Raw genomic sequence first — 15,771 nt, forward strand, 5'->3', positions numbered from 1 at the left:
CCCCCCCCCCCCCATCTCTCTTCCTTCTCATCTTTCTCACCAATCTTCCATATCTTCTTTTCCTTTTCGTTTTCTATTCCATGTATCTGGAGCTGCCAGTACCTTGGCACATTTCAAAATCACTACTCACCTCTGATTGGTAGTCTGGCTTGGCAGTACATTCTATCCTAAGGCTATACCTGACACTTTTAGGTAGAAAAAAAGAAATCCTGAGACAGGTTAATCCAAGAAGCTTAGAAAGCAAGGTGGCTAATAGGACTTGCCCAAGGAAATTCATTCTAGTGAGGATGTTTTGCCGAAGGCATTGCACTTGAGCAAACCAAGTGCACATCCCCTTTGCATCCATCTTCCCTTCATCCTCTGGTTAGTTTTGTTTTATACAGCAGAGATGGAAAGAAAGGCTACTTAATAGGCACCCTTTGGCTAACCATAGAATGTGCTGATTGGCCTTGAATGAGAACCCATTGCCACAGCAACACTAATGAGCTGTACCACAATCACATATGGAAGAGAAAGCACCTATCTACTTGGAAGCACTTCTTTCCCAGAATGAGGATGCTTTTGCTCTGAGCCAGGAGTGAGATGCTATGATGCTGGATAGGATGATAATCTAGCTCAGAGATTATATTTGAGGGAAAAAAGCACAGTCTGAAAAAGGCTTCCATTTGATGATGGGATTTTTAATCTAATTCAGTCTACGAGGAGATAGTTATTTGAATTTGGAAAAATGGATAAAGAAAGTTTATGAACAAATGTCTTACCTTGAAGTTTAACATTTTATTATGAGAGTTTAAATAAGTATGTTTAGTACAACCAATAGATAGCTTGTAAAATAAAGACAGGATGAACTTTGTGAAAAATGATATTTGTAACAAGGCACCATTAATGTTACGTTGAATATTCATCAGGAGAGGTGGAGTGCCCATGAGATGAAATTACTTTTTCTCTGATCATTCTGTGATTGCTTTTCATTAACAAGATAATTTAATGTCACTGTAAACAACCAACTGTCCTCTTTTCTTCCAGTTTGAAAGAGAAAGGGCATGTTGGTCTGTTTTGTTTCAATTCTCCTTCTAGGTATTAAGATACAGTAATATCTTAGAAATGCATTTACTACATTTACCCGCCTTATGGGAAAATTCAATGTATCTCCACTCTGTAGTCGCCAGGTATATATTCCTAAGAAGAGGAAAGATTTAGCTGTTCAGCTTAAGGCCAGGTAGTTTCTCTATTGTAACAATGTTTGTTTTGGCTACTAGGGGCACCCTACCCATTTCTCACAAAACATAAATGGTAGGTAAGAGAGGATAGCTGAACAAGACGAAGCGCTCTATTACTAACACACCATTAAAGCCAAAAGGCAGAGGCACTGAATCGTTTAATCCTAGAGCAGAAGGAGAACTTTGAGATCATCCACTTAAACATTTTAGACCTGAAGCATCACTGTAGGCCAACAGAAAATAAAAGCACCCTGGCCAAGGCTATAATACTAGCTGGTTAGAAAGTTTTGAAACTGGAAACTTGAGAGTGGAGGGCGGTGTGACTCTCTACTTTTAAAAAGAATGTTTTTCAATTCTTAAATTTTAATTTTCTCCTTATAGGAAGAGGGCAGAGTCTGAATCTAGAAAGAGCAGCATACCGAACAGTAAGGAGGTCCCTTCACACCATCCAACAGACCCAGTAGAATTGAGACGGCTTAACTTTCAAACACCAGGTAAGAGCATGACCCTGCTTGTCCCAAATACAGCCTTTGCGGGAAGTTTTATAGCCCAGGTGATATCGTTTTGAGAGATGAATATATCATTTTTTAAAGCTTCTTTCTTCCTGCTCTTTTAATATTGTTGAGGCTCACCCCATCCTATGTGTGAAAGGAAATTATGATTTTTGTACAGTTCTAAAGTGGATTGGGGGAGAGCAAAGAATTGTAGTTTTCGTTAAATCTTCGAAAAGCTATCATCTTTGTAAAAATGTCTAGCACTTTTAATGGATTTAATACAGTTTATTCTTTTTATTGACGCCACTCTGGAAAGATATAGCTTCTCATCTTACAAAGTGTATGCATGAATAAACAGATGAACGTTTACATCATTCATCCCATGGGGAAAGCATAGATTTGTTCTATATGTTCCTATTTTTGTTTATGCTATTCTGAAAGAGGGAGGAAGGAAGAGAAAGGAACAAAAGACAGGAAGGAGAAGAGCAAAATTCCAGGCACAATTGCAAATGTTGTTAAAATATTTTCTATGCTCAATCTCACTGATAAATTCAGGTTTGGTTTGGTTTGGTGTTTTACTGCAGATATATATGCAGTAAATATATATGATACATGAAACATAGTTTTTTCTTAATGAACAATAAGTGCTTCAACAGAGGAAAAATACTGAGGGGCATTTTGTCCATTATTGTTAATGCAAGCCCAGATCTATTTTGTTTTCTTTCAACCAAAATTTGTTCATACCAAATGAGTGGCAAATAAATGACAGAGCTAAGAGTACAAAGTTGAGTGGCAGTGTCTTAATACCTTATGCTGATGAACAAAATAGAGTTGCTCTAAGAAGTCTTTTGGATTAACATTTGGTTGTAGCATTGTACCCCAAATTGTAGGCGAGCTTCCTTTGTGTCAAGTGAATGTTCTAACTCCCAGCCTGTTACAACATAGGTCTATTAGAGTAGACATTCTCCATGAACTGCCTTGAATTGAAAATGCATAGTTTATTGTGTTTAGCATATTTTTTTCTCTTTTACACATAAAGGTATCACAGTAACCAATAACTTTTCAATGGAAAGAGATGTTTACCATTTTCAAAGTGGTTATACAATGATCACAGATTTTAAAAAAATATTCTAACTCAAATGAGGTTAGACTTCTCAATTTGTTTTTTAGAAAGCAAGAATATACCTTCATAAGGAAAATGTGGAAGAATTGTTCACATAGCTAAACATCTCCTATATGCCTTTTTCAAAGGCTAATAAATGAAGACCATGAGCATGCATATGATGGCTGAACAAACTTGGGTCCCTTGGATCACTGTGGTCCCCTGGATGCTTCATGTTGACTTGCCCTCTCGGTGCCCCTTGAAGGAAAATTGAGATGCAATAAGTTGCAACGAATCTTGGTTAGCTGTAGTTTAAGATGGTATACTGACTATTTCAGGTTACAGGAAATTTCTTAATAATGAACCTAAAAATTCATCTCCATGTTGGCTAACTGTGAATGAATAGAAGAAACCCTGAAAGCCATTATATGCCCCATGATTCCTGCATAACTTGCCTCATCACCAATAATACATTTTGGAAATAGAGAAAAAGAGCAGGCTTTTCTTTAGTAGTAACTTACTGATTTTTTTAATAGCTTTTTTTTCTAACTTTATTTTATTTATTTATTTTATTTATATATGGTGCTGAGGATCGAACCCAGGCCCTTGCGAGGCGAGCGCTCTACCACTGAGCCATAACCCCAGCCCCAGTAACTTACTGTGTTATACTACTTTTCTGTAAACTGTGATCTGTGCTGGAACTAATTGTGGTCTTCCAGCAGAGGCTAAAGTACATGGGTATGAAGGTAAATGTAGTCCCGAAAGAAGAGAGCCGAGGGAAGTGCTCTCCCTTTCTCTTAGGGAACCCACAGAGAAAGCTTCCAGGCTCAATTGCAAAGCACAAATGAACTGTGTAGAAAGGATTCCTAAGAGAGCACAGGAGACCAAGAATGCCTTCTCTCAAGAGATCTCTGTCTTCTCCCAGCTCTCACTTTCACTTACAGATAGTTTTTCAAATGTGGCAAATCCAAATATTTCATTAAGATTGTTTTCCTCATGTGTCAGGAATGTTAATTCCATTTATAGAGAGCATATGTTAAGTTCAAACAAGTCATTGGAAAGGAGAGAGAATGTGACAATTGAAATGGCACCAACTTGTATTACTAAGGCCTTTACAAAGTGAAAATGGTGATAGGTGCCAATAAAAGATTACGTTTATCACCAAATGGATATGGAACAAAGTGGACAAAATGAATAAAGAAGGAAGAACATGCAGTAGAGGAAGAGAATAGAAAAGGAGAAATTGTCCTAAGATCCTAGCACAAGTGCCCACTCAGGGAGCATTGTATTGTGCCCTGTGGCTCTGGTGAGCCATCCACTTAAGCTTGATTTGTTGAAATAGTCTCTTTTCTCCCAAGCTTTATGATGTGGCCTCCTGTCATGAAAAGTTTACCAGTTTATAGAGGAAATAGACTCAGCTTGCTAATGTGAATTCACAGAGATGTGACCATTTACTTCAGCCACTATGGATTCCAGCCAGTAGCTATGAATTACCTTAATTTCTTGCCAATAGGAAGAGAGCAGAAGATGGGATCTTTAACCGAGCAACCTTTTTGTGCTGTTTTATTTCTCCCTTTTATTCACAAAGAATTAAGGGTTTTTCTGTGTAGTGAGATAAAGTGATCCTTTATGAGATGTTGTATAGCAGATGCTAATAGTCTACTTAATTTTTGGATTTTAAACGTTTTATATTTTACTGTGTGAAATATGCTATTATATATTTCATACCTATGAACGTCTAATTGCTTATCCCCAAACCTTATAACATTTAAGAAAATTTATTAATGATATGCGTAAGTGGGGAATTCATTATCCACACTTTCATTTCAAAAAATTACTTTGAATGAAATAAGAAACCTGTGATTTGATTTATATACCTGGTGCCTAGCGCAGAACTTGCCCATGAAAGGAAATTGATTTCCACTTCTGATGGGTCTGTTATGAATGATAAAATACTAAAAAAAAAAAAAATCATTTGAAATTCATTCAGCCTCTCTGAAGGTAAAGGAAGCATGTGGCTTAGTTCACTGATTATATAAATTTTGTTTTCCTAAAAAATGAAAATCTTGAAGATCCATTTACATTTTCAGTTATTTGTTCTTGTTGGAAATTCTAGTTTTGAGGAGTCTTCTCATTTTTGTCTAATGTTCCAAATTCCCTATGACAATATTCTGTTAATTTAGCAGTGCCACAGACACTTTGGTCAGGAACAACTCAGAATTTTGTTACTATTACTCAGCTAAGACCCAAAGAAAAGAAAAGTCTGATGTTTTCAGTATAACCATCTTTGTGAGGTTGGGGGTTATGGAGAGAAAAATTGCTTTATCACACTTATAAATATTGGGTAAGAACCAAGTTCCTCCGATAGTGAAACTTTGCATTCCAGCATCTGAGCAGGTCAGGGAGGCTCAGGCTTTTCCAATTGAAAGCAGTTGCCTCTGCTGGTAACAGTTGTCCTTGAATGTATACATCTGCCATAAGGTACAAACAAGTAGTATGCAGCCAGGTTGTGTTTGAGAGAACCTAAGCCGCCTAATGTCTTAAGATAATAATGGTTCACATCAATAAGTCTTCAAGTACAGGTGTCCAGGGTCAGGCAGAACTAGTGTGGAATTTGCCATTGCAGGGGCACCTCTGGTATCACCAAGAACTTTACAAAGTTAAAATGGAGACATAAGTACATAGGCAGGTTATCATGCCGTCAAGGTTAGACTTACCACCTGGGATAGCAGAATAAATTTAACAACATTACTAAAGGAAAGAGGACATGGAGTCGAGGAATTTTCTAGAATTATTAACTGCTGACAAGTTTTACAAATCTTTAAGAGTAGTGGAGGAAGGGAAGAAAATACTTGCTTATTAAAGAAGCTTTAAAATGAAACCTTTACTAAACCTCACATGTCTTTGTGGATAGCAGAGACTTGGTATGCATTTCCGGAGGGTTGACAGATGGGTTGGATAGTAGGCAAAAGTGAACTCTGTTTATTAGCCTTGGCTGGAAGGAAAGTTTTTTTCTTTAAAATAATAATAATAATAATAGCCAGGAAAGTAGCACACACCTGTAATCCTAGCTACTTTAGAGGCTAGGGTAGGAGGGTTTTGAGTTTAAGGCCAGTCTCAGGAATTTAAGGAAACCCTGTCTCCAAAGTTTTCCTAGTTATTTTAATCCACCATCCCAATATGTCTTGGTTTTAATGTCAAAAGAGCACATGTTTGAGAGATTTTAGAAAATAGAAAATAAGCTTGTTGATAATTGTATACAGTTTGCAGTTAAATAAGTATTCATTTTATTATTCTTTCAATTTTTCATGTTTGAATTTTTTCTAATTTGAAATTAAGAAAGGGGCAAAAAAGGACACTTTTAGGAAAGAATACTCTTTATCCCATCACTTTCAAACTTTTTATTTTTCTTAACATATATAAAATAAAAAGGAAATGATCTTTTACCCCTACTTCACTTTCATACTCCAGAAATATCTGCTGTATGCAGTTCCATGCATATTCTTTCAGACTCTTTTATTTGTGTATTTAATATTTTAACCTTATAAAATGTAGAATAGGGGGATGGATAGACAGATGAATATATACACAATTTGCTTTTTTAACTTTATTTTTTTAGTTGTAGTTGGACACAATATTTATTTTTATGTGATGCTGAGGATCAAACCTAGTGCCTCACACATGCTGGGTGAGTCTCTACCACTGAGCCATAACCCTAGCCCATTAACTTTTAACTTATATCAAAATAGACCTTTTCACTAGCAGGGAACTATGGCACACACCTGTCCCAGTGAGTTGGGAGGCTAAGCCAGGAGGATCACAAGTTGAAGGCCAGCCTCAGCAATTTGATGAGACCTCATCTTAAAATACAAAATAAAAAGGGCTGCAGATGTAGCTCAGTGGTAAAGCTCCCCTGCATTCATTCCCTAGTACTATAAAAACCAAACCTAAACAGAAAAACTTTTTCCAAAACAGAAAAAGGTACTGTATTAGGTTTGATCTCCTTTTTAGCACCTGATGGTATTCTGTTCTGTAGATTTCAAGGTGCATTGACTCATCCCCTACTAATGGATGCTACTTTCCTATACTTGACCATTGCAGATATGAGCAGTACCAAGCCCAGATCTTTTCATACTATCATTGCTCTTTCTACATGCTGGGACACTTGGAAATGTGAGTCAGAGGGTCCTAGAGCAGGCACATTCATCATTTCTATAGAGACTGCCAATTGCAGTCTTTTTGAAATATTATAAAAATCCTTCACTGATAGTTTAACCTCTCTGGTCCACAGCCTCTAGAATGGGACAAAATGACCAAGATACATTGTCAAAAGAGGGTGATATATAAGCAAACCACAGACATTTCAGATACCTATGCATATTTCTACTTCTTCCCAACAATGCAAATTTGGAAGTTCAGTGTTTTAGATAAATAAGCTTCTTTTTCACTACAAAGGTGTAAGGGGGGATGTAACTGACAGAATCAGGTGGTGCGCCAGCCACTACCTTCCACTGTGTCTGCCTGGGTGTGACCTTATAGGATCTGCTGCCCCTGCTCAACCCCCCTCTCCCCAAAAAGATCTCCAAACAAAAACAAAACAATGGTTTTGTGCTTACATCTTTTCCAAAAAGAGATTTAAGGATTGATATCAGATGTCACAACATAAAGTCCTCATTTTCATTGGGTGGGTGACCTTAATATGTTTTGCCCTAAAGCATACATAGATGGTAGGTGATTGATGGGCTGTGAAAAACAAAAACAAACTCGTAAAAAGTTAACGGATCAGAAACAGTGGTGTCAGCAGCAGAAGTATCTGCACTGCAACCAAATGGGCTTTGAAAGCTCTAGAAGCATTGCTGCTGATCAACTGATACTAGTAATTGGATCAGTGCTAGCCAATCTGGGCTTTGGTCTCCATATTTTTTACTGTAAGAGAGGTAGGTAGGCAACCTAGATGGAGATCACTGGATGTGTTTTTTTGTGTTTTGTATTTTTGAAAACCCTGATTCATTGAATTGAAGTGGTAAATTTCACATGTACAAAACAGGAATATGCTGTGTTCAAATTCTGAATTTTGAGAAATTCTACATTAAAAGTGAATTTTAATTATGCCACTCAATACTTAACCTGACAAAACAGTCTTAGAGAATAATACTTCACTCAATGATGGACCTCATCATGAATCATCAAATTATCATTATTGTTTTACCAAGGAACAGTTGTGCCTTACAAAAAAATGTTCTTAAACTTTTCATTAGTTTATCAGCATAGAAGAGTATGTTTAGTACTTTATTGAGTAGTACATAAATTATGTTAAAATATGACAAGTCTTTAGTAAACTGTTTCTCTCTCTCTGACCATCAGGTCTGTTAAATACACTTTTGACAAGACCGTGGCCATTGATTTGATGGACACAATAGCTTCCCCTTGATCTGTGACCATAAACTATTCAACTTTTGTCACAGTGTGTTGGAAAGTATAATCAGAGTATTCTCGAGACATTACAAATAAGCATATATCATGACAGAAAATATCATATAATAGATATACCACCCTTATTAGTAACCTCAAAAGCTGTACTTAACAAAATTATTATAAGGTATAAAGTAGCATTTGGCATTTAATGCAAGGATTAAAATGAATGAAAATAAAGCAAGTATGGGATGAAAATCCCTGCCTTGGGACTAGAAGTATATTCAGGATTTGGGATTTTCTTGGATTGTGAAATATTTGTATATAGATACTGAGATATCTTGGGAATGGAACTCAAGTCCAAGTGTAAAATAATTTGTTTTATATATGTCTTCTGACCATCACTGAGTGAAGTATTATTCTCCAAGACTAAATGAAATTTTATGCAATTTAGTGTGCCTACAGTTTTACTGCTATCGTTATGTGAAGTCAGGTATGGAATTTTCCACACAGTGATATCATGTCAGAGCTCAAAAAGTTCAGATATTAGAGCATTTTAGATTTTTGGATTTTTGAATTAGGGATGCTCACCTGTTTGATAAACATTTCTCTATGGGTAATAAAATCATCAGAAGCATATTCTAAATGACTTAGAAAAATGTAGAAGAACATTTTTGTTGACAATGTAGAATACCATAAATCAATGTTTCTTTTTTAAATCACCTGCCAGATAGGACTATAGGTTTTGACATATGAAATTTATATCTTTAATTCATATTTTTATGGAAACTTAATATTTTGGCAAGAAGTACCTGGAAAATACGGAAATAGGTGTGTGTACTCTTTACCTGTCCCTCTCGGTGGAAATAGATGTATACTGTGAATGAAGTTATTATACTAACAGGTTTTTCTTACACTGAGGATGATTTATGATCTCTGTGTTGCTGATAGCTCAGTCTTACAGGCCCAGTTTTATGCATGTCACCACTCTTGCAGGAGTGTTAAATGATGGGAGATAGCATGGCATGAGGAGAGGTGCCCTAAGTGAGAATGACATGGTCTAGGGTCAGAGCCTCTCTGTTGCCATACTTTGTTGATAATGATGACCTTGATCAAGTCCTTTAACTCCTTTCATCTTCATTTTAACTGGTAAAATTAATAGTGGTTTGAGTTGGGGGAGAGGAGGATAGATGAACCCACAGAGAATGAACCATCAAAAAAGTACCCATATTACATCTCCAACATAAATCTCGGTACCACACCCATTGCCTTGTGGATACTAGCATGCAGTCTGTCCCTACTAGCAGTCTTTGATTTTAATTTTTACACTTACAAAAAGGAAGATTCTGTTATTTTAAACAGAGGTCACAATCTGGTTGGCAGAATATAGCCTGAGAAGGTCCTATCTTTGATGTGCACTAGATTTCAAGAAAATTTTGAGTCAATGTTGAAAACTGAGGAGATGTTATAAAATAATCTGGATTTTACGTTATCATTGAAACCTGAGAAGGCTGACCTTGTCAGACTGCATTTCCACTTGGCAGAGCAAGTGCTAAGGCTGGATAGCTCCCCTTCTCAGAAATTCCTGCATTTCCACCAGCCCTAAGATGGTTCTGAAATTGAGATTGAGCATTAGTCACCATTTTATCTCATCTGTGTTGTTATTTTTCATTTCTTCTTTCTTTAGTTCCGAAAGTATGGGAACTAAAGAAAGCCTCCAAAATCTGCTTATTATGTGGAAATGGGAATGCATGCTTTTTTTTTCTTTTTTAAATATTTTTCTTTAGTTGTAGATGGACACAATGACTTTATTCATTTATGTTTATGTGGTGCTGAGGATCAAACTCAGTGCCTCACATGTGCTAGGCTAGCGCTCTACCACTGAGCCACAGCCAAGCCTATGAGTGCTTTTCTTTATGAAAATATTTACTGCATAGTACCTAATCATCTTTGATTATTTACCTTGCCAGCCTTGGCCCCCTCAGTCATGGGAGACAGCCACTGAATTAGATGATTCTAATTACCATTCAAATAGCACAATAGAAAGATATCCAAACAGCATTTGAACATTCTTGTTTATTATCTGGGATACATACTGGTCATTTAACTTTTGTGGACTTCAGAATTCTCTTGTATGAAATGAAAACCCTGGGCTAAGTAATCTCTAAGATACCTCTCAGCTTAAAAGGCCATGATTTCCAAGTTGTACTTCTTAGAAGGAAGTCACCATGACATTATTAGCACAAACACATACCCATTAAAAGTGGGCATCATGTTTTTTCCTCCAGCCTAAGGCAGATTTTAGCGACTGCATCTGTCATTTTTCATGATGACACTCTATGTTTTAGGTATCATAGCTTCAGTATGAAAACTGCTCAGATTCAATGTGTGCCTTTAAAATGCATTTGTGTCGCACGTTTGTAGCTTTGAATTGATGAGGCTATGACACTAGCAAGTCCCCATCAGTCCTTAGCAGTGCTTCATGTTCTTTGCTGCTAATTATAGCTAAAGGACTAATGCTTGCTAATGGGGAGTCAGAGGAGATTCAAAGATAGCACCAGGAGAAAGCTCATCTCATTCTCATAAATCCTGACAGGCTGTTGGGTTAGGAAAAAACAGTAATAAATGGAGTTATAGGCCTTCCCCTGCCCCCCATCATGGGTTCCCACAGAACAGAGAGCCAAGGCTGGTAAACTTTAAAAATATATCACTGTCTGGCATCCACACCTAGAGATTGTGAATTAATTGGTCTGTTGTGCAGCCTGCAAGAAGAAATTCTAAGGCACTTCAGAATCAAATACGAAAATACTATTCTAATAAAAACCTTTGGTTTCTAAACTGAGCAATGGCCAGGTGGCCAGACAAAAGACTGAAAATGTACTACAGTGGGATCAACTTGGTATTCTTAATTTGTTAGCATCTATTTTTTTCATTCAGAATATAATGTGCTTCATTATATCACAAATTGTATTCAACATAAGGCAATGAAGAAATTTCTGGGAAGAGATATATCTTTATTTAGAAGTAAATCCTTGGTGATTATTTTCTGATATAAACTTAAGGGTTTCAGGTTAGAGTTGTTTTATGTCAGGTTTATTATTTGGTGTAATTTTTTGACATTCAGTCTTTTAGATACTTAATATAGCATCGAAATTATCCTTGGCTAGCTAAAGAAAATGTCATTAAGTTTATATAATTTAGAACATAGACAGTTCAACTGAGTACTAGTTTCCTGTTTTATAAAAATCAGTGCTCCCACCCCTTAAAGAAAAGCTGCAATAACTTTTAGGACCCTTGTATATGAACAAAGTCAAACAGACTGGTCTCTGCTGTGTTCAGCAATCCTATCTATATGTGGCAGAAATGAGAACTGTGAAATACAGAGTTACCCCAGAATTTATCTAGTTCTACACTTTGATTTTACAGATAAAGAAATTGACCTGCTTGAAAATAAGTAATTTGTCTCTGTTAGTACATGGCCAAACCAGAAGTAAAACTCATGTCCAGTACTCTGGGCCAGGATTTCTTTTGTGCCATTGGATTTCCACAAATTTGCCCCTTTTCTGTGAAGCATCCATTCCGCCATTTTTATTTGCCCTAGAAATTTGGTGCAAAATGGTACTACTCACAAGTCTCAGAGAATGATTTTTTTAATGCTATGGTATCTTTGCATGCAATGTATATTTTGATTGAGAGAAAGCACAGATTTGCTTGGATTTCTCTGAAATTAGTTTCCAAAGTAATACTCCCAGACCATGTGCCAGTGCATGCCCAAAGTAAATGTGTTGATCGCATCTTTGGTTGTTTATTATGGTCTTCTACTGCTGTTGTACTAATACTTTTCCCATCTCCAACTGGCTTTACTTTTTGCAGCTTTGAGCAGTAATTCAGTCCCCTACGCCTCCCTGATTGGCTCTGTGTCCTCCCTCTCTAGCCAAACCACCACTCAGTCCATATATGATAATAACTCTCTCCCACGATTCGCTCGAAAAGGTCTAAACATCTTTGTCTCTATTATTTTCTCTGTTAAAGCACTGTAATGATGTCCACATCAGTCCATTTTCATTTCCAGATAAGCCTAAAGTCTCTTGTGTCTTTGCATTTCCATTCTTTTCACTGGGGAGTGCCTCATCTGGATAAGATCACTTTAATTATCAGATCACTGTCACCCACCCACTCCCTCCCTAGAATGCAAATTAGTTCAATTCTACCCTCTCTACAGAAAAGTTTCAGAAAGGGCTCCAAAATGTTGGTCCAAATGCATAATTATATCACCAACAAAGAGTTTCTATTTCTAACCAATTCGTTTTTATTGGATCTCCACTCAAGATTTTGGCTGACTGGCAACAGACCTTCACAGCCGTGAACTCTTAACCACCTCAACTCACAGCACTGTGCTAAATGGTAGTCTTGAAGAAGCAAAGTAGCTTTTTACTTAATTAACCAGAACCATTGATAATTCAGCATTGGAGGTGAGGAACTTACTGGGTGACTTTCAATAAGGCATAATTTCTAAAGTGCCCATAAACCAGTCCTCTGTCATGTGGACTTAAAGGTCATCTTTCCACAGCCCAACACCCTCCAGAGGGTCCCAGTGACAGCAGAATGTGGACAGCTTCCAGTTTGAGCTTCTCCCTCAGGACTTTTCTCCTTCTGAGGCTTCCCTGGGGACATGCTAGTTCAGGTTTCTCTAGCCAGCTGCCATTGTGACTCTAAGCAATGAGTCAGCCAAGCTCTCTCAGGATATTCTTGCAAAATTAATCAGAATGAAACAAAATGCAAATCCTATGAAAAGTTAAAAGACATCATAAAAACACAGGAATCACCATAATTAACAGTGGATTATTTTTAAAAAGATCTGTGGAATTAATATATCTTCAGCTGGCAGACTGAACTAAGATGTGTGAGCCTCCACCCCACCCCCTGCTTTCTTTCCTTTCCCACCCTCTTTCGATCCTAGTCCTTTCACCATGTGCTCACTTTCCTGAATTCATTGGCCTTTAGTGGACAAAGATGTTTACACCTGAAGTAGATTGTAGGTTTTCTGGGAGTTGAATACTGGGACCTGGGTAAAATACCATGAAGTTGTTAGTGTGGCCATTTATAAACATTTAGGAGAAGGCTGCAACCCCAATCACTACAATCTGCTACTAGTGGAAACATTTTTGAAGTTCAGTTTGGTGTCTGCTGTGTCGACAGTGATTATTGTCAATGAGCTGTGGTGCATGTCATTTTTTGTGTCCATGTTTGCATGTGAATGTCAGTCACCTACAGATTTGTACAATACTAAAGCGATCCTAATCTAGTCACAATGTACGGTGAATCCTGCCAAAACTTGCAACATTTTTATTAGTCCTTTTTAAAAGCATATCAGGCTATCCATTTCATTATTTTTTTTCCAACAAATTCGTTCTTTTATTTACACCATCATTTCCTTTGCAGGTTCAGATGATTCCGGTTACCCTGGTAACCTTCATTCTTCAAGTTAGTTTTCCTTGATTATGCATAAGTCACTTTTTGTTTCCTATCAAGCTACTACTCTTTCCCTTTTAGGCCTTTCTCAGTGTCTGTTTTCTTAGCTCACTTTACACCATTTAATTCCACCCAATTTCCATTTCACACAGTGCAGGAGAAGGAGTTTGAAATGACATAACAGTCATTACTCAAAGCAGAAGCTGACATCAAGCCTGACTCGGTTTTTCTCCGCTAGCTAACCTCATTGACTCATAGCACAATAATGCTTTCTTTCACACTAGGAGTGCTAGTTTGGGGATTATGCTTGGTGACTTTTCTATTTGGCTACAAAATCCATCCTTCAAGAGCATGTCCTGCTTTGAGTAACCAAACTATCTGCCTGCTTCCTCACCTAAAACATCTTTACTACTCACATATTTTCAGGCCATTTCTAACTACAGTGTTCTCTATATTTTGGAAGAGTTGACATAATTTTCATCTGTTTTCAAAGGCATTTTTTCTTTCCTTTTTTAATAGGTATGGCTAGCCATCCTCCAATACCTATCTTGGAACTTGCAGATCACATTGAAAGGTTGAAAGCAAATGACAACTTAAAGTTTTCCCAGGAATATGAGGTAAATCACTCTGTATTTACTTTGTAGCACATCCAAGAGTTGCCTTTCTCTTCTTTTTGTCCATATTCTTGAAAATGAATATCAGGTCTTTTTTCATTAAATATGACTCACAATCTAATATAAAAATGTTGGATGAATAGCCAACTTAAAAATATTCACACTAACAATGTAGTAGTTGTACCTTTTCAAGATGTTATTTTATGTTTGTTCAGTGATATTAATACTTAGTGATATTGATTTACCATTTTGGGTTGTTAAGTTCATAAAATATTCTGAATTGATAAGCTTCCCAGTATACAAATGGATGCCAAGTACATTGATGTATGCTGAGAGTCTTCACTAAAAAAGAGGTTACAAGGAATAAGTAGATTTTTCAGTGTTGTTTGTGAATTTATTCTTCTGTCTAAAATAATACGAGCACTAATATCAATATATTGATGCATTCCCAGAAAGTTGCCTATTTATGAAGGAACGGTGAACTGAATATGGTCTTAAAATACTATTGTCTTTAAAAACTGTGAAGTTTTGATGATGATAAATGAAAAGCCTTTGTGTGTATGTGTATTTGGATATCGTGGCATATCTTAAGTGTTATGAAACTGGGCATTTCTGTTTTTCCACAGCAACAGGGATCTATAGTGAAAACAGTCGATGAATTATTGATAACTGGACTGTCCTTATTCTGGTAGCTCAAGTTTAACTTCATGAAGGATTAAAATATTTATCTGAATCTTATGGTTGTGACATACAACAAATAGCTGTTTGGTCCCTGAGCTGCTCAGATTCCTAATAGTTTTTACTGACTTACTTGCTAAGAATCTTAAAATACTACCCTCCCACTTACTTCCCTTGTTCTCTCTCAGATCCACCTTAAACTGGGCATTTGGACTACATGATCCCTCAATCTCTACAAGCTATAATATTCCACCCTGTCACAGGCCTTTCGAGGGGTCCAACCTCAAGTAGATGGAGAGGCACCAAGTATATGAAGTGCCATGTGAATATGGAATAGCGGGTCCTGTGGCAATCTGAGTTATCTGCATGGCCTTCCCAAAATCTTTAGATTTCCTGATATTATTTTGAATTACTGTGCAGGGTAAGCACTGTCCAGGTATACTAGCATCCACCTCCATCCCTAGGCCTTTTTTAATGTTTGTCAACTATTTGATGGGACATAAAAGAAATTTCTTATTCTCTTCCCCCTTCTCTTCCTTCTTGTTCATCTTTTCCTTTATTCTACTTCAGCCATTCAGAAGACCATTTTCAATTTAGGGAAATTCACATTGGATTGTAGGTTGTCTTATTTTCTTACATGTTCAGGCTTTAATTTCTTCACTGCCCTTCCTCTACATTATGATGAGTCTTTCTAAATTATGCAGTAGCCTTTAAAACCGTTTGTGTGGTTTCTAGTTTGGGGTGTAAGGATACAAATTGAGTTTTAGCAGAGAAAACAA

At 36.9% G+C, this 15,771-nt stretch overlaps 1 protein-coding gene across 50 annotated transcripts in view; it reads left to right on the forward strand.

The window, feature by feature from the left end:
• The window catches only part of Ptprd (protein tyrosine phosphatase receptor type D), a 2,156,260-nt gene that overhangs the window by 2,040,176 nt on the left and 100,313 nt on the right, over nucleotides 1-15,771 (forward strand). For 26 of the 50 annotated variants that reach the window (XM_048806967.1, XM_048806968.1, XM_048806990.1 and 23 more), the window contains 3 exons: nucleotides 1,602-1,714; nucleotides 13,671-13,712; nucleotides 14,220-14,317. In XM_048806967.1, coding sequence (XP_048662924.1) covers nucleotides 1,602-1,714; nucleotides 13,671-13,712; nucleotides 14,220-14,317 — 253 coding nt within the window. The remainder of the gene's footprint in view (nucleotides 1-1,601; nucleotides 1,715-13,670; nucleotides 13,713-14,219; nucleotides 14,318-15,771) is intronic. The other 24 variants (XM_048806985.1, XM_048806980.1, XM_048806983.1 and 21 more) reach the window with 1 other exon arrangement.

This window comes from Marmota marmota, unplaced genomic scaffold, assembly GCF_001458135.2.
Source record: "Marmota marmota marmota unplaced genomic scaffold, marMar, whole genome shotgun sequence".
In the NCBI taxonomy this organism is placed as follows: domain Eukaryota; kingdom Metazoa; phylum Chordata; class Mammalia; order Rodentia; family Sciuridae; genus Marmota; species Marmota marmota.